Source organism: Dunckerocampus dactyliophorus, chromosome 11 (genome assembly GCF_027744805.1).
Source record: "Dunckerocampus dactyliophorus isolate RoL2022-P2 chromosome 11, RoL_Ddac_1.1, whole genome shotgun sequence".
NCBI classification, from domain to species: Eukaryota; Metazoa; Chordata; class Actinopteri; order Syngnathiformes; family Syngnathidae; genus Dunckerocampus; species Dunckerocampus dactyliophorus.
The window spans coordinates 4959981-4984594 of NC_072829.1; the positions used below are offsets into that span (position 1 = coordinate 4959981).

General features: G+C 41.4%; 4 protein-coding genes across 10 annotated transcripts in view; 2 read left to right on the forward strand and 2 right to left on the reverse strand.

The window, feature by feature from the left end:
* The window catches only part of rapgef2b (Rap guanine nucleotide exchange factor 2b), a 126003-nt gene extending 123627 nt beyond the window's left edge, over positions 1-2376 (reverse strand). For all 6 annotated transcript variants that reach the window (XM_054793011.1, XM_054793009.1, XM_054793008.1 and 3 more), the window contains exon 1: positions 1741-2376. In XM_054793011.1, coding sequence (XP_054648986.1) covers positions 1741-1809 — 69 coding nt within the window. In that variant the 5' untranslated portion in view covers positions 1810-2376. The remainder of the gene's footprint in view (positions 1-1740) is intronic.
* Positions 2377-3090: 714 nt separating this feature from the next.
* On the forward strand, positions 3091-7075 carry LOC129190096 (uncharacterized protein C4orf45). Of its 2 annotated transcripts, XM_054792478.1 has the most exons (4): positions 3091-3253; positions 5036-5265; positions 6502-6560; positions 6893-7075. In XM_054792478.1, the coding sequence occupies exons 1-4, from the start codon at positions 3190-3192 to the stop codon at positions 6936-6938; spliced, it is 399 nt and encodes a 132-aa protein (XP_054648453.1). In that variant the 5' UTR covers positions 3091-3189; the 3' UTR covers positions 6939-7075. The 2 variants fall into 2 exon arrangements, with proteins under 2 accessions (XP_054648453.1, XP_054648454.1); XM_054792479.1 differs by lacking the exon at positions 6502-6560 and having other exon boundaries at positions 6893-7057.
* A 104-nt stretch (positions 7076-7179) lies between these two features.
* ppid (peptidylprolyl isomerase D) lies at positions 7180-12702 on the forward strand. The gene is made up of 10 exons (XM_054792477.1): positions 7180-7372; positions 8023-8163; positions 8298-8404; positions 10119-10307; positions 10392-10514; positions 10710-10816; positions 11343-11493; positions 11640-11726; positions 11824-11866; positions 12395-12702. The coding sequence occupies exons 1-10, from the start codon at positions 7288-7290 to the stop codon at positions 12481-12483; spliced, it is 1122 nt and encodes a 373-aa protein (XP_054648452.1). The 5' UTR covers positions 7180-7287; the 3' UTR covers positions 12484-12702.
* A 9-nt stretch (positions 12703-12711) lies between these two features.
* Positions 12712-24057, reverse strand: etfdh (electron transfer flavoprotein dehydrogenase). Its single transcript, XM_054792476.1, has 13 exons — positions 23821-24057; positions 23023-23184; positions 19812-20041; positions 19422-19503; positions 17276-17394; positions 16779-16856; positions 16563-16709; positions 16199-16339; positions 14816-14959; positions 14535-14703; positions 14280-14462; positions 13990-14211; positions 12712-13151 (listed from the first exon to the last, which is right to left on the reverse strand). Exons 1-13 carry the CDS (start codon positions 23849-23851, stop codon positions 12988-12990), a joined length of 1872 nt encoding a protein of 623 aa, XP_054648451.1. The 5' UTR covers positions 23852-24057; the 3' UTR covers positions 12712-12987.
* Between the last annotated feature and the right edge of the window lie 557 nt (positions 24058-24614).

The following is a 24614-nucleotide window of genomic DNA, read 5'->3' on the forward strand; positions in this document are numbered from 1 at the left end:
TTGATCGGTGGCCGATCAATCGGCGCATCCCTAGTGATAATCATATCAGATAATTGCACTGCATTGGAGGCTGGTTAGAAGTGGGAAAATCCCACTGGGTGACCACTACTAGGTCCGACCTCAAAACATTCCAGTCAAACGTAAACAAAAAAAAAAGGCTGACAACCATATTGAACTAGTATAAGCGCTGCATTTTTTTAAATCCAATAAATACAAATTAACATTATTTTAGTGTGCAAGTGTGCCTCAATTTGCGCACTTTCAGCATTTTCAGTGCATGAGTGAATGCTCTTCCATGCTTCCCATATATCACTTCTTTGTGGCGACACGCCACTAGTAAATTTGGACCACCACAGATAGATTTGGTCCTACTTTATTTTTCCTACACTTGTCTGGCTCACAAACACATTATAATGGAACTGTCTGCGTAACTTATTGTTACAACGCCATAGATTGCAGTCCTGTGGGAAACACTGAGTTGAAATACTGTAATACCTCAATTATCGCGGCTAACTGGTTCCAGACCCGACCGTGATAAGTGAATTTCCGCCAAGTACTGTTCCTTATTTATAAATGGAATAGCTTCGTAGTTAGAGCGAGCATAGAAAACCTGTTTACAACCTTGTAAATATGGTTTTTAACATTATTAGAGCCCTCTAGACATGAAATAATACCCCTACAGTCACCTTTACACTACTATTACCCAATGTAGTAGACTAAATAAGAGAAAATAAGCCATTTAAGACATAAATAATAACAGCCGCAACAGTAGTCCATGTTTTTATTAGGGATTTTTATTCAGGATTATGAGCCTGTTGTGAGGTACTTCAAACCTGCCATAAAAGTCTGTTGTTCCAGCGATCAAGTCGTGTGTCTCACCGAACATTACAGTAACATTACTGACACCTCGTGACCACTGTAGAACACTCCATATCATCAACGTCTTTGGTTGCATCTTCTGAATGCCTTATTTGCACTTTAGTTCATTTTAATGCTTCAAAATGCTTAATTCAAGCAAGAAACACATTTTCTTGAATATGCACTTTTTTACTAATAATAGACCGTACTCAAAACAGCAACCTTTTGAATTAATAATTTATGAATTAATGTATTTGTGAAAGAAAGGAACCACGAAATTCGAAGTGGATGACTGTATTTAAATTACGAGTCTACTTGCACGTCACTGAATTCCGGAAAAATAATTGGACATTTAAAAAAAAAATCCCTTCTTTTGAGTACAGGTTCGAGCACTGTGATTATGGATCATGTCTAAACGATACCCAACCCTAACGTTAAATGTAATTATGGTGAATATAAAACATCGACGGCGCTATGTAAAAATGTAATATACTTATACAAACACAATCAAGTCAATCTGGAATTAGAATTCCACAGAAATTAACAAATGCAGTGTTTTTCTGCACACGATTAGCATCTGCTGTCCTCTTTTTTCCACTTTTAGATGTTTATTTGCACCATCTTTGTGACAAGTATCGTTCGAGATGTAGTTGTAGTTAGCTGGGATCCCAGCATGCATGTTGCACTTCTTGCTATGCTAAGTAGCCCCGATTATCTCTGCTGATAGGCGGCTTAGCGGGATGGAGCCATACGTAACCAATGTGATGCCCACACAAACACAATCATCACACACATTTGTAAGACATTCAAATGTTGCAGATAGCTTTCACATTGTAATATAGCTGACTATCGTTCTTGGAGGTAAATGGTAAATGGTCAGACCTGTTGCGTCCGATCCGCCGGGTTCATCATCACCGCTTCCCGAAAGCTGTTATCCACATAGGACGCCATTGTTTGCAAGCCGCCGTCTGGAAGTGGATTTACAGTAAATTCCTTTAAAAAGAGAATCTTAATTTAACTCCAAGAGGTCGACGTGTGGATCCAAAGGGTGTTTGGCTGTCTTAAGAGGACCCTAAAAGAGGCGAGTGCTTGGGAGTGCCCGGAGCCAGGCCACGACCCGAGCCCGTCCGCCGAGCACTCTTGCCGGGCTGCTGCTGATGCTGCTCGGCCCGGCACCAATAGGATCACCTGACTTGCACTTGAATAGTTCGTCCAGTCTCTGGATGATTAATTCCCCGGAGTCCAAAGTGTCCCTCTATTCGAGACAGCGATCAGCGCAGACATTCCTTGTGTCTTCAGCACTTTGCTAGCGAACAGGAGACATTCCCAGTCGGGAAGAAAGAAAAGTAAGCTAAAAGCAAGATGCTAACCCGACCACACCAACAACAACATGATGGTTGCCGTTTCTGAAGAGGTAGATGGACTCACGGACAAAACATGATGCGGTCTTTTGCAGTTAACGGCACGAAAAGTGCAGCTATGTCCGCCGCCACTGCGCTGTGTTGTGTGCCACCATGGTGACTGGGACCAGCATCGAGGCTGAAGTTCAAAACAGCAAGCACTTCCTGTGCTTTTTTCAAAATAAACGTACATCGGCACGCACAAGCCACAGTATTGTTTATTTATTTTAATTATATTAATAATAACAACGAAAAATACCATGAAACATAGTGATCCAGTCTAAAAAAAAATCAAATTATAACGAGATGAGTTTTTCATTGAACACGCTCTCAACGCCGTTTCCTGTGTGCATGTGTGTGTTATTCTGAGCTTCACACCAGTGTAGTCATACCGGGAGGCTCATGGGCGAGTCCATCCAACAAAAAAGGGTGGGTGCAATGTAATCGTCGAAAAAACGATGCTTTAGCACCATCTAGCGTTATAAAATACATGTTTATTTTGTCCGAGAAAATGTAGCCTGTGGTAACTGATTACAACAGCATGACAAAGTTGCTGTCGTGTGTAGAATTACTCTCACATATTTACAGGTGCACGATTCTGCAAAATTAATCAATATATCATGCATGTTTTTGGGATGGGCCGGAGAACATGCAAACTCCACACAGAGATGTCCACTGTGCCGCTTCATGTCCTTATTCTTATGCTTGATTAAGTGTGCTAAGACAACATGTGGCCTGAGGTGGACGAGGTTTAAAAAAAAAGCCACCCCCTGTTGTCACAGTACAAACTAGGCCACCAGCCTGGTTGCCATGGAGACCGGCCGTGACCCCATGGACGGAGCAGCTCATGTAATCTCCCGGTGGGGCCCATTATTTATGAGGAGTGTAGCCAACCTGCACCTGCCAAAAAACTGAACAGTGTTGGACAGAAATGGCACAAAACAGTAAAGGAGCAACGGGAGGGACACAGACTGGACAAAGAATGATCTTTACAGGTAATACAGAGCGCACGAAACCTTGAATTGGTTCATTCTGTGAATGCTGAAGAGGGATATCTATCTCCAGAGGCTTGGATTTCAGTGTGGTTTATTTATTTATTCTGTATCTACCTGCAGTATATCTATCAGGTGCTGGTATGGATGTCACAAAGTAGTACATGTATTAAGAAGATGCATTAGAATAGGTCAGTGTGGTATCAAGAAAGGCTTTAACTGTACGTAATACATGCTAATTGTAATGTGAAAAAAGTCCAGTTCTGTGTTAAAGTTTTGTGCGCCATGGTAATGGCAAAGGTCAGGTGTTCATTAGAAGGGGGGCTGAATAAATCACAATCAAGTACATTATGAACACACAATAATGGCGTATTTCTTGTAGTTTTTGCCACAAATAAAAAAATATATATTTTATGTATTGTTATGTATCGAGGAAAAGGCTTCTTGAGACGTCATCTGTACTTCTGTGATGACGTCTCAAGAAGCCTTTTCCTCGATGGACAACTCCTGTATGACTGAGAGCCTACACAGACGTATTGTTATGTATATATTTTATGAAATGCAGTGAGTGCCAGGTATTTGTTTGAGGTAAGGTGTTCATTAGAATGGAGGTCTTCACAATAAATCACAAGTAAACAAAGGATAAACACATAAAAATACCATATTTCTTGCAGTTCTTGCCACAAATAAAGAATTATACTTCATATTGAATGAAGTGCAGCAACTGCCAATTGTTTATTGGAGGTAAAGTATTCATTCGAATGGAGGCATTCATAATAAATCCCAAATAAATAAATGATAAAAAGATAATAATGGCATATTTATTGTAGTTGTTGCCACAAATAAAGAATGATAATTCACATTTAGTGAACTGCAACAAGTGCCAGGTGTTTAGTAGAGGTAAGGTGTTCAATAGAATGGAGGCCTTCATAATAACTCACAAATAAAAAAAAATGATAAACACGTAACAATGTAATATTTCTTGTAGTTTTTGCTTCAAAGAAAGAATGATACTTAGTAAATACTGAAGTGCAATGAGTGCCAGGTATTTATTAGAGGTAAGGTGTTCATTACAATAAAGGCCTTCATAATAAATCATATATAAATAAGTGATAAACATATAATAATGGCATATTTCCTGTATTTTTTGCCACAAATAAAGACTTATACTTCATATTTACTGAACTGCAGCGAGTGCCAAGTGTTTATCGGAGGTAAAGTATTCAGTACTCCGGAAGCCTTCATAATAAATCACAAATAAATGAATGATAAACACACAATAATAGTGTATTTTTTGCAGTTTTTGTCCCAAATAGAGAATGATACTTCATATGAACTGCAGAGTGCCAGGTGTTTATTAGAGGTAAGGTGCTCATTAGAAAGGGGGCCTTAATGATAAATAAAAAAATAAAAAAGAACTACATAACAATCATTCATATTTGTACATTTTTAAGGTTTTTGCCACAAACCAGTAATTATGCTGAAATAAAATAATGTGTATTTTTTAGCGGTAAGGTGATCACTAGTAAAGAGGCCTCAGTAGTTAAAATAATAATGAATTCATAGCTGAATCCTATGTATAAATGCTACTTACGGTAATTAAAATATTTAAAATATACCCAACTACAGACAGTGCCAGAGGTAAAGTACTCATTAGAGACGAGGCCTTAAAATGTAAATACAAAATAAATAATAATCAATAATGAACATTTATATATTATTTTATTTATTTATAAATAATGACATTTCATTCAGACTATTCTCACGTCCACTGTCTCAAACAAGGTCCGGATGGTATTGGCGACTACAGGCCAAGGTCCAATCATTCCGCCCAGTACGTCGGTGTGGGCTCCTTATCACCTGAGGCCACGGGAGACCTCACCTACCTGTGGCGGGCCGCCCCGAACACTCCGCCCCCTTTGCCCAAACAGGCCTACGTGGGGGAGGTGGGCTGGGGCTGGCAGTACAACCAGCTGGTGAACAATGGGGCGTTACACAGCGGCATGCAAATTCAGGTACCTTTTAGTGCTATGCAAATGTTGTACATTTTACGCTGAGCCTTATTTTAGCATGGTTAAAACATTTTATACACATACTGTATTTTCAAAGTAGAGGAGCTTTTCCTTCTTCTGTTGTGCAGTTATCAATATCAATTATAACGTAATCGCTGTATCGTCATATTAATGTTATTGCAAACATAATATTGGCTTTGCCACCCGTTCAACAGACACTAAATGTTATACATATTTTATTGCCTGGGGAACCATATTTGGTAACCAAAGTGTGTGTTTACATCCGATCACAACAGCAACATCCCCCACCCCGGCTACGAAATAATCGAGAAAGCCAGGAATCTTTGACAAGTGTTTTTGTTTCCTAAAAAAAAGTGCAGCACGCTCTTGTTGTATAGAGGATCTATGACAAGTGTTTTTGCAGTAGGACCGTAAAAACAGCAGAGAGCGCCAGTCATATAGAGAATCTTTGACCCGTGTTTTTTGTAGCAGGTCCTTAAAAAACAGCAGAGTGCTCCTCTCATACATATGCAGAGGATCTTTGACAAGTGTTTTTGCAGTAGGTCTTGAAAAAGAGTAGAGAAGTCCTATCATATAGAGGGTCTTTGACCCATGTTTTTGTAGCAGGTCCTTAAAAAAACAGCAGAGCGCTCCTGTTGTATAGAGGATCTTTGACAATGTTTTTGCAGTATGACAGTAAAAACACCAGAGAGCTACTGTCATATAGATGATCTTTGACAATCATTTTTTTTCAGTACATTATTAATAAAAACAGCAGAGAACTCCTGTCAGGGTTGAGAGTCTTTGACTAGTGGTTTTGTAGTAGGTCCTTAAAAAACAGCAAAGCGCTCCTGTTGTATAGAGGATCTTTAACAGTTTTTTTTTTGCATAAAAAAAACATAAAAAACAGCAGAGCGCTTAATGTGTTATATAGAGGATCTTTGAAGAACGTTTTTGCAGTAGGACCTTAACAACAGAAAATGTATGACTATATTTATTTTTAAATTGATATCTATGACTATATTATCTATTTGGTGAGGTAAAAATGTGAAGGTATTGACATTATATACCTTCTCTTCTCATGTCTGGTGTCCTTATCTTTCTGAAAATGTGGCGCCCAGATCAATTTAGTTGAATAGCAATGATTCTAAAGTTAAAATTTTACACGTTCAAACATTTTAGAGCATTTTACTGTGAAGTGTTTTGATGAAAGTCAACCTTACGCTCTTTTTGATGTAGAAAACAGATGTTCGAAACGCACTGGAAGACAGAGCGAGCCACAGGTTCCAGCCCCAACAGTAAGACAAAAAACACATTTCAGTTTAGATTGCATTTCATCTGTTGCGCTCAGAATCACGTTGCGGGTTGAGTCCCGCAACATCTCAGGTTTGCAAAGTGTTGATTGTCACCATTGTAGTCTTAGCCCCTTCATCCATACTGCAACACTTGCACTTGTGTATAAGACCCGAGAGCCACGTTTCCTTGCAAAGATAGTTTATGCACTCCTAATTTGCACCAGTGAGGATAGCTTTTAAGGAATAAATCGTAAGAAAAATACGCAGTCAAGCGGAGTCATCCTGATTTACTATCTCTCTGTGGCCTCTAATGACCTTTTATATCCTTATGCCAGACAGAAGAGGATGACTGACACACAAAAATCCAAAAACAAAGTCTGACAGAAAGAAGCAGAAAGAAGCAGCAAGATCAGCGGCCATCTGGGATGTGTCCAGTTTTATCAACACAGAATAATGTTTTGTATTTTGAGGTCATGACAAATGTGCTGTTATAATAAATTATATTATAAGACGAATTAAACACAAATGATCAAATATATGACTGTTTATTTGTATTTTTCCATTTGTTTTGAAATAACACTGCATTTTATTTTTGACGAGCCTAACCGGAACTGATGTCACTTCCGCTGTAGTTCCAGATCATTCGGCCGGCCGGCACACACACACAGTATAGCTACCTTAGCTAAGCTAGTCTGTCAAGTAACGTGTCTAAAGTCGCCCTGTTCTCGTCATGTCTCACCCACTCCCCACCAACAAGCCGTCCAATTCTGAAAACCCTCGCGTTTTTTTTGACGTAGACATTGACGGCGCCAGAGGTAAGGCTATACAATGTATTGTTTGTCCACTTAAAACCGTCTGCCGCCATCATGCACGTCATACCATTCTGTCGCTAGCTTTGTTAGCTAGCATGCTAGCGGCAATGGGACGAAATAAATGAACAATAGTAGTTTTAGTAGATGGAGTGGTAGTATTAGTAGTAGCACAAGGATGTATTAATATGTGTTTGTAGTTGCATGTTGATATTTATGTACTTTTATGTGAATAGATTGGCCAGTTACGAGTAATCTGCAGGAGCCATGTGCGTTTGTTTATGAGTAAGAATTATAATTGTAATTTTTGCCAGTAAAGTTTCCTAGTATTTTAGTGTACACTGACAGAATTGTACACTCCCCTGGCAAAAACAATAGGTAAACCTGCACAAGCAAATTAAAGCAAATACAAAAATGCTATTTTTACAAAGGTGATAATTCAAAGTTCTGTTTGACACTCGCCGAATGCTAGGGCAGTTGAACATGAATTTAAAGCACAAATGCAATAACAAACACAATGTTAAATTATTAATTTCTGGAGAGGGTGAGTGTAAACTGAGCAGAATTTCAATACAGTTCTTCAGTTAGATTTCAGGTGTGCCTCATGTTTGACTTTGGGAACGCATGCTAGTCAGAGTCTGACATGTCTTTTGCAGCCGGCCGAATTGTTCTGGAACTGTTTGCCGACGTCGCTCCCAAGACTGCTGAAAACTTCCGTGCCCTCTGCACAGGAGAGAAAGGCATCGGCAAATCCACCGGGAAGCCTCTGCACTTCAAGGGATGCCCCTTCCACAGAAGTATGTTAGCAAGGACACCAAGTCCTTCTTGGATGTTGTGGGCTACACTTGATGGTCACATAGAATGTGCTTCAGTTTTCTACCTTTTGAGTCAATGGAGGCCACATTTGAGTCGTTTCTCTTGTCTGTGACAGTTATCAAAAAGTTCATGATCCAAGGAGGCGACTTCTCCAATCAGAATGGCACCGGCGGTGAGAGCATTTACGGCGAGAAGTTTGAGGATGAAAACTTCCACTACAAGGTACAGCACATAGTCCGTTATAAGATCACTAGAGATCATACGTCATGGTTGTTCAAAAGACGGCCCAGCAGTTTGTGCTAACAAACTGACCCCAAACTGATTCCAACACCTAGGCTTCTGTACTGCTGTCAAAGACCAAAAGACTTCGACTTGTATTTTTGCTGTACATCCTTCAAAACAGAGGAGCACTCCTGTCACATGTGGAGCAGCTTTGACTGACGTTTTTTGTTGTGGTTCCTTAAAACCACCGGAGCGCTCCTGTCAAAAAATCTTTTGACCAGTGTTTTTGCAGAAGAGCAGTCCTGTCACATACAGAGGATCTTTGACTAGTGTTTTTGCTGTAGGTCATACAAAACAGAAGAACACTTCTGTCACATTGAGGAACTTTGACTAGCAATTTTGTGGGAGTTCCTTCAAATAGAAGAGCACTCCTTTCACAAATAGAGGATCATTGACTCGTGTTTTTGCTGTAGTTCCTGCAAAACAGAATACTTCCGTCATATATCGATGGTATTTCACTCGCGATTTTGCTGTAGTTCCGGCAAAACAGAAGCGCACGGCTGTCACAAATAGAAGATTTTGCTGTAGTTTCTGCAAAACAGAACACCTGTCCCAAATTAAGGATCTTTGACCAGTGTCTTTGCGGTAGGTAGTTCCTTCAAAACCAAAGAGCAGTCCTGTCACATACAGAGGATCTTTGACTAGCGATCTTGCTGCAGTTCCTTCAAAATAGAACAGCACTCCTGTCACATATAGGCTTGTTGACTAGTGTTTTTGCTGTTGGTCATACAAAACAGAAGGAACACTTCTGTCACATAGAGGATGTTTAACTAAATTTAGCTGTAGTTTGTACAAAACAGAAGAACACTCCTGTCGCAAATAAAGGATCGTTGACTTGTGTTTTTGCTGTAGGTCACGCGAAACAGAACAACACGTCTCACATACAGTATTTAGCTAATGATTTTGCTGTAGTTTCTGCAAAACAGAGCACCTGCCACATATTAAGGATCTTTGACCAGTGTTTTGCTGTAGTTCCTTCAAAAACAGTAGAGCACTCATGTCACATACAGGGGATCTTTGACTTCCGTTTTTGCAGTAGTTGCTTCAAAATAGAAGAGCACTCCTATCAAAATAGAGGATTTTTGACTTGTGTTTTTGCTGTTAGTCGTACAAAACAGAACACTTCTGTCACATATAGAGGACCTTTGATGAGCAATTTTGGTGTCGTTTCTACAAAACAGAAGCACACTTTTGTCTCATGTAGAGGACGTTTGACTAGCAATTTTGCTGTAGTTCCTTAAAACTGCCGGAGTGCTCCTGTCAAATAGAGGATCATTGACTAGTGTTTTTGCAGTGGGTTCTACACAACAGAACGCTTCTGTCACATAGAGGATCTTTGACAAGCATATTCTATAAACAGCACAGCGCGTATCCTGGTGATGAGATAGCGCTTCTATTTTAATGTGTGAATTTATTATTCATTTGTTGCTATTTTGTTAGTCCTAGCCTTGTGGGACACTGATGGCCATTGCAATACACTTGAATGTACAGTACAACATGTGGTTCGTAGCTCTGCTGAATGCCAGACCAACTTTGTAGCGCACACTACCGCCACCTACAGTATTGGAGTGCAATGGTATCACAAAATGAGTGGAGGGCTGTACATCCATGCACTAGGTGTCATTGTAATCGGCATCTGTCGTCTTGCACGCAGCACGACCAAGTGGGCCTGCTGAGCATGGCCAACGCCGGGCCCAACACCAACGGCTCCCAGTTCTTCATCACCACGGTGCCCACGCCACACTTAGACGGTAAACACGTGGTCTTTGGACAAGTGCTAAAGGGCATGGGAGTGGTTCACATGCTCGAGTCCATGGACACAAAAGATGATGCGCCCATAAAGGTAGGGGGGGAAAAAACAAAAAAAAACCTGCGATTCACAACCAGTCATCAGAAAGAAATAAACAGTTGCACCATCCCGTTGCAGCCTTGCATCATTGCAGACTGCGGCGAGCACAAGGACGGTGACAGCTGGGCCGTCGTATCAAATGACGGGACGGGGGACACCCACCCTGACTTCCCAGAGGACTCTGATGTCGACTTTAAAGATGTAAGTTTGCTTTTTTTTTCCTTTTTTTTTTTTTTTTTTACCTCCCTCTTCAAGGACACTTTGACTGAGCAGGTGCCCAATAAATGAAAAGATCAATATCCATTTTGTTCAAATGGGCGGAGGGGCCGACAAACACATTCTGCCACATCCCCCGATATGGATTCATCCTTCAGACATATTTGTTTTGTTTTTCAGGTGGACAAAGTTCTCGCTGCAGCTGAGGACATCAAGAATATTGGCAACAACCTTTTTAAGAGTCAAGACTGGAACGCTGCCGTCAACAAATACAGCAAAGCTCTCAGGTGATGCCAAAACTGCTGCTTTTTGCCATTCAGCGACTTTCTCAAAAGTGGGGTATGGGGAACTCTGGGTGTCCATGATAGTCCTGATGCTAATGGGTACTAGGAAAACACAAGCCATAAAATATAATGTTTTAATTTAAATAACAAAGGCCTATTATTGGTCATTTGACAGTCCCAAGTTTTTATGAATGTTTTTATTTTTGTAAATTATATGATAAATATCATTTCTTTATTTCTTTTATTTAAATTTCTCCCATTTTTGCTGTTTGTCTGTCCTACAATTTGCTGTGGGCCAGAAAAAAAAAAAACATGGTGGGCCACACTTTGGACACTGCTGATGTGCACTGTCAAAAATTGGGGAGGGTACCAAAATAAACCAATCCATAGCATAGTTGTTGGTCCCGCCCCATTGAGGTAACACAGTGGTAGGGTACACTGCATTGATTTAAACGACATAGGTTGGTCTGTTGGTCTGAATGTGCAAACCTTTTATTTTGATAACACATGCTAAGGGTTGCCTCCTCAGGTATCTGGAGGTGTGCGGCGAGGAGCTGGAGGAGGACGAGGAGACAGTGCAGAAGAAGCTGCAGCCCACGGCCTTCAGCTGCTACCTCAACACGGCGGCGTGTAAGCTGAAGCTGCAGCTGTGGCAGGAAGCTCTGGACAGCTGCAACGAGGTCTGACTGCAACTCCCATTCTAATTCTGTCCCATTGGGACACTTGTCATTGGCCATCTTAACCACTAGATAGCGCCACTACATTGCAATTCATCTTTTGTTTACGCTACACATGTAAAAGTCTATCTCTGATTTGTGTTTTTCAGGCTCTGGAGCTGAACAGCGCCAACACCAAAGCTCTTTTCCGCAGGGCTCAGGCCTGGCAGGGCTTGAAAGAATTCACCCAAGCCATGGTAACATTCACGTAAAGACCTAGTCCGTCCTAAGACTATGCAGAACAACAAAAGTCTTTCAGCGAGAACAGCAGTGTTGTTTACTTATACTTTACAGACTGATCTGAAGGCAGCTCAGGGAATCACTCCAGAGGACAAAGGTAAGACTGTTTTTTCCTCATTTTGATCTATTACATCCACTCCTTTTGGCCTCAGCATGGTTCAAATTAAGCCTTTATTCAGCAGGAAGTGCTAATGGCTAACTTTTCCATTGCACAATTTCTACTGCATTGCCAGGGTTTTCCCTTCTAAATAGTATTGCAGGAAACTGCAAAAATTAGAGGCTTATTGAACACGTTTTCAGCAAAACCTGCTAACAGAGAACATCTCCTGTATTTATTTCTTGTCAAAAAGACATTTTTATCCAAGAGGAGGGCAGTAAGAAATCAAACCTCTGCAGCAACTGGAGTATAATACTGCTGTTGCTTCAGAATTCTCATTTCTAGTCATCCTATCCTCAAACGTTGCAAAATAGTACCTGGTAGTACTTGCTATTGCCAATAGCAAGGAGAGGCAAGCAGGTACCAAGCTGTGGAGCGAGGGAATTAAATTGCATCATGCACACCTCACGTGACCAATACATGTAATTAAATATAGTAGATAAACTACATTGTTTTTCCTTCTGGCAGCCATCACTAACGAGATGAAGCGAGTGCAGCTGAAAGTGCAGGAGGAGAAGGAGAAAGAGAAGAAAATCTATGCCAAAATGTTTGCCTGAACGCCTCCTAACCGACCTCATTCCACACGACAGGATGCAAGCAGGTGACGAGTCCTTTTTGCGACACTCAACACTTGTACCATATTGTAGCGGTTCAGCAAACTGTTGCCCTTGAACGCATCATCGGCCACTCAACACGTGTCGAACAGTCAAGTAGTTTATTCACTGGTGTGATGATACTATGTACAACATGTACCTGGAATAAATGTTAACTTATGAAAGATGTGCTTGTGTCTTTAAAAATATATTTATTACAGGTGGACATGTTTAAAACTACGACAAAGGCCACTTTATGCAAATAACATGTTCAACGCCCGCTTTCTTTATATGGCAGCAATACAGAAAGTTGTCATTTCCATCATCATATATTAAGAAATTCAAACTCTAACACATGAGCATTTTCCTCCAGTAGGCACATGTTGAGTACTGCTAAGAGGCCCGAATGTCATGTTACTTTACAGTCAGTCATCGTTCAAGTGTTTGTTTGGGGGGGGGCACAAATATTTACATTCCATTGTAAGCTGGTCCACCTCCACCTTCCGGCACCACCCAGTTGATATTCTGGCTCGGGTCCTTGATGTCGCACGTCTTACAGTGCACACAGTTCTGAGCGTTTATCTGCAGACGCATGCCATCACCCGTTTCCATGGGAACGTACTCGTACACACCTGGGAAAGACGGAGTTGAGACAGGAAGAATTGAGGTTTGAGTGGTTTAGATGGAGTGTGGACGGAGCTGTTCATTCCATACAAGAGTTCCATGTTGCACTGAAACGAAAATGGCAATTTTTTTGGGAATTTTGCCCATCCACAATCCTTGAGACATGAACACATCTCTTTTCTGTGCATTCTACTGTAAAGATATAAAAGCAGGTAACTAATGCACGTAATGGGACACCTATTCCGCCAACAAAACACCTCCAGCAACGTTTTATATCCATGCTGTAGCAATGTAGTAACAGGTACATTCATGACAACATGTAATACTTGCAGTATTTTGCCGTATTGGTCATTTTTAAGCAGTACTGGAAGTTCCTTCCTGGATGCATTGATTTCACATAGCAACATAGAATCAAATGCTACACCTCAGTAGCTCCAATATGTAACGTTACTTTATCGTAGTGGCCTGAGGCATTGTGAACATGGCGCTGACGTGCTGCGGGCGAGTGTGTGGTGAAGCTAGTTGCTAGCCAGTGTGGTGTCGCTATGCCAGTAACGTAGTTTTTTGGCATGACAATGTTAATAGTAGAAACGTTGCTGTAGCTTGGTGAATATGCAGGTCACATGTCAATGGAGCATTCCCATACGTGTCCCATTATGTGCATTCTTAGCGGTGTCTTTTTCGCTGTTTTTATACAGTATCCTTAGAACACACAGAAAAAAGAAAGATGTGTTCATGTCTCACATCCTCATGGAAGGATTGTGGATGATGTGCAAAATTCCAAAAAAGGTGCAGTTTACTTTTGTCTTTGAAGTGTTAAGAGTGGTAGTATTTATGAGGTGTTACCTGCGGGGCAGAAGCGTTGCTCGGGCCCGTCGTAGATGCCAAGATTCCTGTTGACGGGCACGCTGTCGTCCTTCAAGGTGAGATGTGCGGGCTGGTCGCCCTCGTGGTTAGTGCCGCTCAGCGCCACGGAGGACAGCAGGTCGAAGCTTATCTTCCCGTCGGGTTTGGGGTACTCGATGGGCATGCACTCTTTAGCCGGCTTGAGCTGGTCGGCGTCGCGGCCTGAAAAGTGTGTAAGATGCGCTCGTACCTCGTGGGGATGAGCTAACGGACGGATTTGTGGTACTCACCGCAGTGTTTGAGCGTCCATGGCTCTTTCCCCCTGAGGATCCAGTAGAAGATACCCGTGTAGACCATACCGCCGTATAGGCCGAAGTAGTTGTGGAAGGACGGTCTGATGTTTCTCACTGCATGAAGCTCCTTCCACACCCACGACGCCTTTAAGGCCTCAGAATACTCAGGAATGTGGAGCCCTGAGGATCAACAATATATTTTATGACTCTGCTTGCACTGGAAGCTACATGAGGCGCATCAAATTGGTTTACCCGCCGTATCCGACTCTGAGCTCTCTGCCGTCACTTTGGGGAAGATGGCCTCAGCCGCCAGCATGCCGCTCTTCATGGCCGTGTGGGTGCCTTTGATTTTGGGGACGTTCATGAAGCCGGGGCTGCAGCCGATCAGCAGGCCTCCCGGGAATGTCAGCTTGGGGATGGACTGGCCAAACAGCGAGCAGAGGGGCAATGTATCACCATCATAATCACTGCAGCTCTCTAAATCCCATACGGCGCCATGTTTAAAGGTGATGTTCACCAATAAGCACTCCTACCTGGAAGCCGCCCTCGTTCAAGGCGCGGGCGCCGTAAGCGATCCGGTGGCCTCCTTCCAAAGTGGGGGCGATGAAGGGATGATGCTTCCAACGCTGGAACTCTCTGAAGGGGTTCAGGTAAGGGTTGGAATAGTCTAGACCGACCTGTGAAGAAATTCAGGGATTTATTGAAAATGTGTCTTTAGTCTTCACTCACAGGACACATTAGGTGCACATGTATAATGAGGTCCAATATATATTTTGCAAAAAGCCTTTCACATTCATGACTCAAATGTTCTGTTTTGAGAGGTACAGTAGTCCCTCGTTTATTGCGGTTATTTGGTTCCAGACCTGACAGCAGTAAGTGAATTTCCGCAAAGTACGATTCAATATTATTTTTATTGAAGCATAGAAAACCTGTTAATGACTTTTTATATACACACACTTTTTACCATCATTAGAGCCCTCTTGACATGAAATAACACCCCTATAGTCACCTTTTCACTCGTATTACCCAATATAGTAGATATAATCAGATAATCTGCCATTTATGACATAAATAAGACTCATGCTTGTTTCAATAAATGTAACCCGGATGTGTCAATAGGAAGTGACGTTGGCTATTCTGGGTTGAGTTTTAGCTGAAGTATGGCCACAACTGTAGCCCGTGTTATGATGATGATGACTTATGTTACTATTGTACCTGTTCTGAGATAATTACAAAATAAGCCTGTCGTTGGTGATTAAGTGTGGTGTGTTAATAGTGACACCTAGTGGCCACTAGACTACAGTTCATCAACATCTTGTATGACCTTAACTGCATTTGTATTTCAGTTCATTTTGAACATGTTTATGTTTAATTTAGGCAAGGAATATGCAACATTTGCTTAAATATGATTTTTTTGGCTTCATAATAGGCCGTAGTCAACCACGAAACACCAAACAATAATCAAAACACTGCGATAGAGTGAGGGAGAAATGTTTGAACTGCGATGTAGCGAGGGACGACTATTCACCAATTTCCTCAGGAAGTCTGAGTAATGAGACCACGACACTGCTTGGTTATCACTGTCCATTTCACAGGAGGAGACTGTCCGGGCAAGCAGACAATGTTCATTAGCGTTTTTCTTCAATGTCTAATTTCACCACACTTTTCACTTTGATTTTCTGTGACACACTGAAATCAGAAGCCTGCCTCAATGAAGGGGAAAAAACGTTTAGTAAAAAGAACAAAAGTGATGTCCTTCCTTGGTGGAGCAACGCGCACATGTAACTAGTTCTTTTTCTTATTAATAATTAACAGGAGTGTGTCTTAAACACGGCGACTGCCTGTAATCCAGTGACGTGAAAGGGAATTGTTCCTGCATTGCGTGTTATCTGACACGTACACAAAGAGGCACTCACCACAAAGCCCAGGGCCACCAGAGGCTCTCCTTCATTGAGGTGGTAGAGGAAGGAGCCACCATACGTGTTCCTGTTGAGAGGCCAGCCCACTGAGTGCTCCACTCGGCCGGGTCTCCACTTCTTCTCATCAATCGTCCACACCTACCATTGAGAGAGAGAGAGAGATAAAAACAGACTTACTGTGGATAGTGAAATAATCTTACAGCATGCAAGCAGCAGTGCTCATTAGCCGTATTGTGAAGTTGCACTGTACTTACCTAATACTGCGTGATACCCAAGTGTGTTAGTGTGTGTTGTCCATGAATATTTATTTATTTAGGCAACAATTGCTCATATATGGAGGTGCTGGCATCGCAGACGTTACCTCCTTGAGGCCGATGGCGTATGTCTGTGGCTCACAGTTCTCACGCAGGTTGAACTGCTTGTAAATCTGCTTGGCCAAATGGCCGTGGCAGCCCTCTCCAAACAACGTGACTTTAGCGTGGAGCTCCATGCCCCTCTCAAATACGTCCTGAAGACATACAATATGGTGGGATAGTTGAAGTGTCTAAATGTCAGTCATGTGTTTGATAGCACGTACCTTGGGGGAGCCGTCTTTGGCGATGCCCACGTCATTGGTGGCGATTCCTTTGACACTTCCGTCCTCATGGAACAAAACCTGCACGTGAGAACGGCAAAAAGACGAGACAACTGGTCATAAAACACTCTAATAATAAGTGGTATCTTATTATTATAAATCTTATTAAATAAATTGAAGTTATTGCACTGCAGTCCTGTAGGTGGCAGTAGAGAGTTGCACATTACACAATGGTTGACAGCTGCCAAAAACGAAATAAAAAAGTTTTCTGTCACAATAATATATTTTTAAAATCCTGAATCCTATTTATGCAACAGTATATGTAATGTGTTTAGCAAGATTTCTATGGAAAGTCACATTCTGACTTTGTTATTCAAGGGTTTGCCAATATCAATATTACCATGGCTAACATTTTTTGAATGAATCAACTCCCCATTAAAAAAAAAAAAAAGTATTAAAAGTGAATTTCTGCATTGAAAAACCGACTTAAAAAATGTAACCTCAGAAGCGGCGTAACCAGGATAGAGCTCCACTCCGAGCTCCTCGGCCTGCTCGCCCAGCCAGCGTACAAAGTTGCCCAGCCTCACGATGTAGTTGCCATGGTTCCTCATGGGCAGACCTGAAACACACAACAAAAACATTATATTGCAGTCGCCCCTCGCGGTTCAAACATCGCTCCCTCACTCTATTGCGTATATTAAAAAATTATTAATAAATTATTGCCGTCTTGCGGTTGACTATGGCCTATTATTAGTCCAAAAAAAATGTATATTTAAGCAAATGTTACGTAGTCTTCGACAAAATTAAACATTTTCAAGCATAAGTGTTCTCAATGAACTGAAATACATAAGATGTTGATGAACAGTAGTCTGCACTGGCCACTAGGTGTCACTAGTAACATGCACCAGACTTGATCCCCAACCACAAGCTTTTATTACGATACGTACCATATTTTCCGCACTATAAAAGCGCACTTAAAAGCCTTTAATTTTCTCAAAAATTGACGGTGCGCCTTACAACCCAGTGTGCCTTATGTGTGCACTGAGTTCCAAAATCTGTAAAAATGTTGTGCGACTTTGGTAAGTGCTCTGCTTGATTGACTGTCTCAGAAGACTGATTAAAAATGCGGTGAGTATATTGTTAAATAGTAGAATGAAGTTCAACCAAACTCACTGTTTTGCTTTCGTTGCCTTTTTTTTGTAGACCGTATGTTTTAGCATGTGCCTTAAGTACACAAAATAGACCCCGTAATTGAGACTGCGCTTTATAATCTGGTGCGCCTTATGGTGCGGAATATATGGTATTTCTCTCACAAGAGGCACAATAATAACATAATAATTATAATAGTCATCATCATCATAACACGAGCTATTGTTGTGGCCGTACTCCCCCTGCGTCACAACTTCTGTAGTTCTTACTACCTCCTCTGTCTGCATTAAACCAGTGTTCGGAACACACTGTTGGTACGATACCCTCGTGAACATCAGGTGAACAGCACTGTACTGGAGAAAGTAATTTGTTGCTACAAAAATGGCAAGAAAAAAGGGAACTAACAATGGAAGAGAGACAGACCATCTTAACACTTGAAAATGTAGGTTTTCCTCCAGGGAAATTGGAGTGTTCTAAAACCTTTGACTGGTAGCGTACAATGACCTCCTGTGATTTCCAATGGGTTGACAAGCTTGTTGTTCGTGCACTGACAGCTCGTGATTGGCTCCTGCCAAAAGGAAGAGCTACTGTTTCGTCACTGACTCGGAAGCGGCACATTATTTAAACAATTTGTAGTAGTTCTGAAGTAAAGGAGATGTAACAAGAACTTAGCCGCACCGCTGCATAATGTAAGCTGCAGGGTTCAAAGTTGAAGAAAAAAGTAGCGGCTTATACACTGGAATTTACAGTATAACGTTATAATTATTATTTTTTATTATAACTATCAAAGGACGCTGGACAGCCCTGACGTAAATAGACAAAGACAAATAGACGAGACAAACAGTGAGCTGTATAATAAGGATAATACAATAATAATAATAATAATAATAATGATAATAATAATAATAATAATAATATCTGTGGGACAATAAACATTTCAAAATGGAACTGATTTATTTTTTTTTCGGTTACATAAAAAAGTTTGTTTGTCCAGTCATATTTTTTCATTGTACTTAAAAAAAAAAACAAAAACAAAATTCATGTTAGAATCTCGTCTCGTCCTCATGGACCCAATCTCGTGCATCGTCCTGTCTCGTGACACCCCTACCAACTCTAGTTTTACAGTGTTTGTACATGTGTTCATCGGTGTTGGGTTTACAATCATTTTCAAAAGTAACCATTAAGTTTATAAGTGAAGTTTCATGTTGCAAGTAGCTAATCTTCAAAAATATTAGCTTGGTCTCTGCAGCTCAAATATGGAGACTGTGACGTCAAAGTATCAATACACTTTAATATATAAAGTTTGTTCTTTTACCTAAAAGCGCCTCACCAATAATTCCATTACTGCTGTGACCCACCTGTCTCCCAGTGGAAAGAAATACCACAAAGTTACAAGAAGAGTTATTTGAGATGTGACCAAGAAAAAAAATAAACTCCTTCTCTGTGGCCTGTAACATTAGATTACATTTAATGTCATAACATCCAATTATGTTGTACCTGGCAACATGGGAACAGGAATCCTGTGCTTCTCTGTCAAGATGCTGAAAACATCCTCGGTCACTGGTGTGGTGAGAGGAGCCTGATGTGAGAGAAACGAGGGGGGAAAAACATAATCTGCAGATAAGATACAGGAACAGGCAGTTTCTCGCCAATGCTGGAACTCAGTACGTGTTCAATCACATCACAATGGAACTCATTTCATGCAAAACGATGAGCAATCTATACACACACACACACACACACAACTTGAACGTTTCAGAGCAGACAATGTGGAGAGAGCTGTGCAAAGCAGTAGCGCACGCCAAGTGCGACTGACACCGTCTCAGAAGGGGGAAATATTGTGGATTTTTGCAGTAGCATACAAACTAGCGAGCGTGAAAGCCTCACCCCTCGCTCCTTCCAATCGGGGAAGAGTTCGTAGAGCGCGCTGGGCTCCAGGCAGGCCCCCGACAGGGTGTGTGCCCCAATCTGCGAGGCCTTCTCCACCAGGCACACTCGCAGCTCCTTCTCCTGCGCGTTGGCCAGCTGTTTCAGACGAATGGCTGCCGAAAGACCCGCCGGGCCGCCGCCCACGATGACCACATCTGCCTCGTCGGCGAACCTCTCCATTTCCACGCCTGGGGAGAAGAAGGGAGCGTTGATGGGAGGTGGTCGGGGAGGAAAGACTTATTCAACAACGATTGCCTTCAGTGAATGCTTGACTGACGGTTCATTACAAAGTTTCTTCACAAGGTCACACTTGAATCGGTTAAATAATGTAACAATCTCAACCCCACAGAGCCTGGGTTCTATTCAAGGTTTCTTCCCTAGGGGGAGTTTTTCCTTGCCTCTGTCGAGTGTGGTTTTAGACATTCTCCATGTTAAAAGTGCTTTCTGCTGAACGTCTGCTAAACAAAACAAATTCAATTGAATTACAGAAAAAAAACAGATACCGATATTCCAATTTTATGCCAATATCGGGCCGATATTATCGGACATCCCTAGTTAGAATAAACGACTAAGATTTGAAGCAAATATTCTTTGAGCCTTTGTGAGCTACTCAAAATCAGCTGGCAAGATACTGTATGTCATATACTGGACACACTATGTGTTTATGTTCATTAAACAACCACACACTAATAGTGTTTGAGGACAAGACATAATTAGTATCATGACAACAAGAGAGTCAAATTCTTCAATGACAGTTGAAGTGAGTACGTACCATGCCATGAACGTGATATCCACTTCCCCGTGGAACAAAAACGAGCTCCGAACTAACGGCGTTGCTTGTTTGTTTTAAAAACAAAATGTCACTGTGGTAAAAAAAAAAAATCATATTTGAAGCTAGGCGGATAACTCTCGCCAGTGACAGCTAGGCAAAGCTTGTAAACAAAGATGCAAGAAAAGTCGTGCGGCAGTACGTTTGATAAGGGAGTGAACAAACACGCTGGCGTTGATTGGCGTAGCCTGTGTCAACCTCAATACGAGACGCATCTTTTTGTTGGCGACCTTACGTGACACAGCAGACGTGTAAGATTTGCCACCGCACGCTGATCGGCTTTGAAAGGCGTTCATCGGCATATGTCGATGTGTTTTTTTTTTGTTTTTTTTTTTACAGAAATCAGCCGATCTGATTGGTTGCCCATCAATCGGAGCATCTCCAAGTATGACTTATATATTAAATAAATAACATTTTTTTCTTTAATATTTCAACTATGCTACATTTTTTTCTTCAGAATATTCTGAGTTTATTCTCGTAAAATTGTGACAGTCATAAAATACGACTTTATTCTTGTAAAATTACAGCTATTTTTTCCCCATTCCTGCTGGGGTTTTTAAAAAATATTTTCCAACTATTTCAACTGGGGATGTCCCGAGCCACATTTTTTGCGCACACATTTTGTTTTTAATAGTCTTACGATCCAATCCCGATCCTTTTTTCTTTTATAATAATAATAATAAGAATAATAAGAATTTGAACTACAACTGAATTTACTTTTTTTATTGCACAGCATGACCGACAATATTGTTTTGCTTTTGTAACAAACCTGTGTGAGCCACGTCCCTAATCCAATATAAAAGTTACAGCCAATAAGAAAAAGTCCATCCAATAAAGTACAAAATTGGAAAAAATAGGCGTTCAAAATACTTTTAGGGTAGGACTAATCATTTGACATGGTTCTAGATCAATTTGTGGTGTGATTTAGAATATATGACATTTTTTAACGGGCTGCACGGTGGTCTAGTGTTAGCATGTTGGCCAACACAGTAACAGTCTGGAGATCGGGAAGACCTGGGTTCGATTCTCCCTTGGGCATTTCTGTGTGGAGTTTGCATGTTCTCCCCTTGTGTGCGTGGGTTTTCTCCGGGTACTCCGGTTTCCTCCCACATTCCAAATGTTAGGTTAATTGGTGACTCTAAATTGTCCATAGATGTGAGTGTTAATGATCGTTTGTCTATATGTGCCCTGCGATTGACTGGAGACTAGACCAGTTCAGGGTGTACCCCGCCTGTCACCCGAAGTCAGCTGGGATAGGCCCCCGCAACCCTCTAGAGGAGAAGCGGTATAGAAAATGGATGGATGGATTTTTTTAACTCTCTCTTCAGCGCAGTAGTAATTTATTGACGGCCCCTAGCGTAAACAACCAGCGGTTAGAGCAGCACGTCCCGTGTGAGCAGTGGCAGAGCCAGAAATTTTTCATTAGGGTGGCCAAGGTGAGACCATTACTCACACAGGGGTGGCAATGAGTTGATAAATGAAATGTCTAGATGCCAGTGGGGTGGCCGGAGAGTGACAAAGGGTGGCCATTGGCCATCGCGTAACTCCGCCACTGCGTGCCAGCTCACCGCACAATGACACAGCAATCCAGGCACAGTGAGGAGGAACTGCCGCTGTAGCTACGGAGCCGAATGTCCAAGATGAAAATAACTTTATCACTGTACACCGCGGACGTGTCTGCATTGTGGTGTTGCATTTTCTTCTTCTTGCGGGTGGCGGGAGTCGAGTGGCAACCACCTTTGAGGCGCATTACCGCACCTACCATGTTGGAGTGTGACGGCAACCGGATCAGCCCAATCTGGTGGCAGAAGCCAATGTTACCCGATCTTCGAAATACAGCGGATCGCCAGCTGGTCCCAAACCTGAAGATCGGATCGGGACATCCCTAATTTCAAATTTCTTCTTGTAATAATAACTTTATCCCCATAATATTTCGGCTTTATTCTCATGACACCAACTTTCTCCGCAAACTGATTTTCCAAAAAGTTGCTCTTAATATTTTACTTTAAAAAAATAACGTCTTTTTTCATCAATATGTCATCGTTATGCAACTAAAATTGTTATTTTTCCTTATGATATTACGTTATTCTTGTAAAATTACGACTTTTTGTTGTTAGATTGCAACTTTTTTGTCTTAATATCTTGACTTTATTCTTGTAAAATTAAGGCTGATTTTTACATTTTTGCTGTCGTTTTTTCATGTAAAAAAAAGTTAATTGTTATGTTCTATATTTAGAATGTGCCGCGGACCAATTAAAAAAAAAAGAATCAGGGGGCCGCAATTGGCCCCTGTGCCACTCTTTGGATACCACTGCATTAGCGGAATTGTGCGCTCCTTACCTTCCCATCTTGGGTCTTTATCCCGGGGGTGGATGGTGTAGTGTGTTGTGATGCGAGGAGCAGACACGGAGGAGCAGCTTCGTCTGTTGTGTACGGTGGTGTAAAGCTGAGGTGAAGCATGGTCCACTTGGACTGCCTTCAGTGCCCTGATACACCTGTGGGCTGGAGAGGAACACAGCAGTCAGGATCCATTTACAACTTGTTAATACATGGCTGTGTTCCAACCGGTGCATCCTCTATAGCTTATCTCATTGCCGCGTACAATAACACTGGCAATAACGGAGTCAGAAATATCTACTTAGCACAACTCCAAGAAAGAAAAAAGAACCTTTGATCAGGAGCAGTGAAGACTATTCGAAATGATAAACAACAGCAGGTGTCACACTGCAGCATGCTAACTGCTGGCTAGCACATCTGTGCCTAACACATGTTACGTTTGCCTAGAAAGCAACAGAAAATGTAAAAAGAAAAACATTCACATTACAAAGCATATGAGTTAAGTTACTGACGATAAGTCACACAAGACAACGCGTTCGTATAGTAAGTGGAGTCCTCTGCAAACGTCACCTGCATTTTCAGTGAACTTTGCCCTACATGTTAGCTTCATGCTAACATCAACGCTAATGTTAGTGCTACCACAGAGAGGAGTCACAATTCTTCATGCAGTCGGAAAGGTCGAGACAGTGGACTGTCGTCAATCTAATTATGCCTTTAAACTGTGTCGTGGCAGCAAGCAACACTCGATATATATGTCACTAAATTAGCATGTTAGCCAAAGTTGCTAACTAGCCGACGTACCTTTACTGGAGTATCTGCTAGCTGGAAACATCTTGTGTCAGCACATAAACGGCAACAATGTTTACTCTTCTTTAAGTATGTCCAAATGAGGCCGCAGCCTTCTCATATATACATAAAAATACGATGTTACTCGCCTCGTCCCGGTGCTCAAACTACAATGTGAGCTTATGGAACACGTCTCATAACACTGACATTGGAGAGCGTGAAAAAGCTGCGCTGTTAGGTGCAGTAACTGCGGCGTGGGTCACGTGACCAGAAGCGCCCGTAACTGCGCAAACGCAAATCCGGAACCTTCACCAACAGCACCTTGCAAGTCAAGTGCGGTTAATAATTGCACATACACACAATAAAGAATAAAAAAATGTATAGGATGCATACATAATTTATTTATATATATATATACTGTACATGGTATTTTAGCTTTATTATTACAGTATGTATAGTAAAATTATTTTCAGTGTTATTATTTATTATTCTCGACAATTATATATTCGATAGCTTTTTATATTTGACAGTCTTGTTTTTTGTATTACATTTTTGAAAAAAGGTGTTACTGAGAACTTGAACCTCCACGAATATTTTCAAAAAATCAACCAAAAAAAATTCTCTTCAGACAAACACTTCACCTAGACCACATTTTAATGTTGCCATGGTGACATATTTACTGTCCCCTTACTGTATTTGACAGTAAGCCACCATTGTGTATTGTTTGCATTTTATTGTATGCTTTTATTTTGTATCTTGATCTTAATTATTGCATTTTATTGTTGTTTCATTTGGATTTGAAGCTGTGA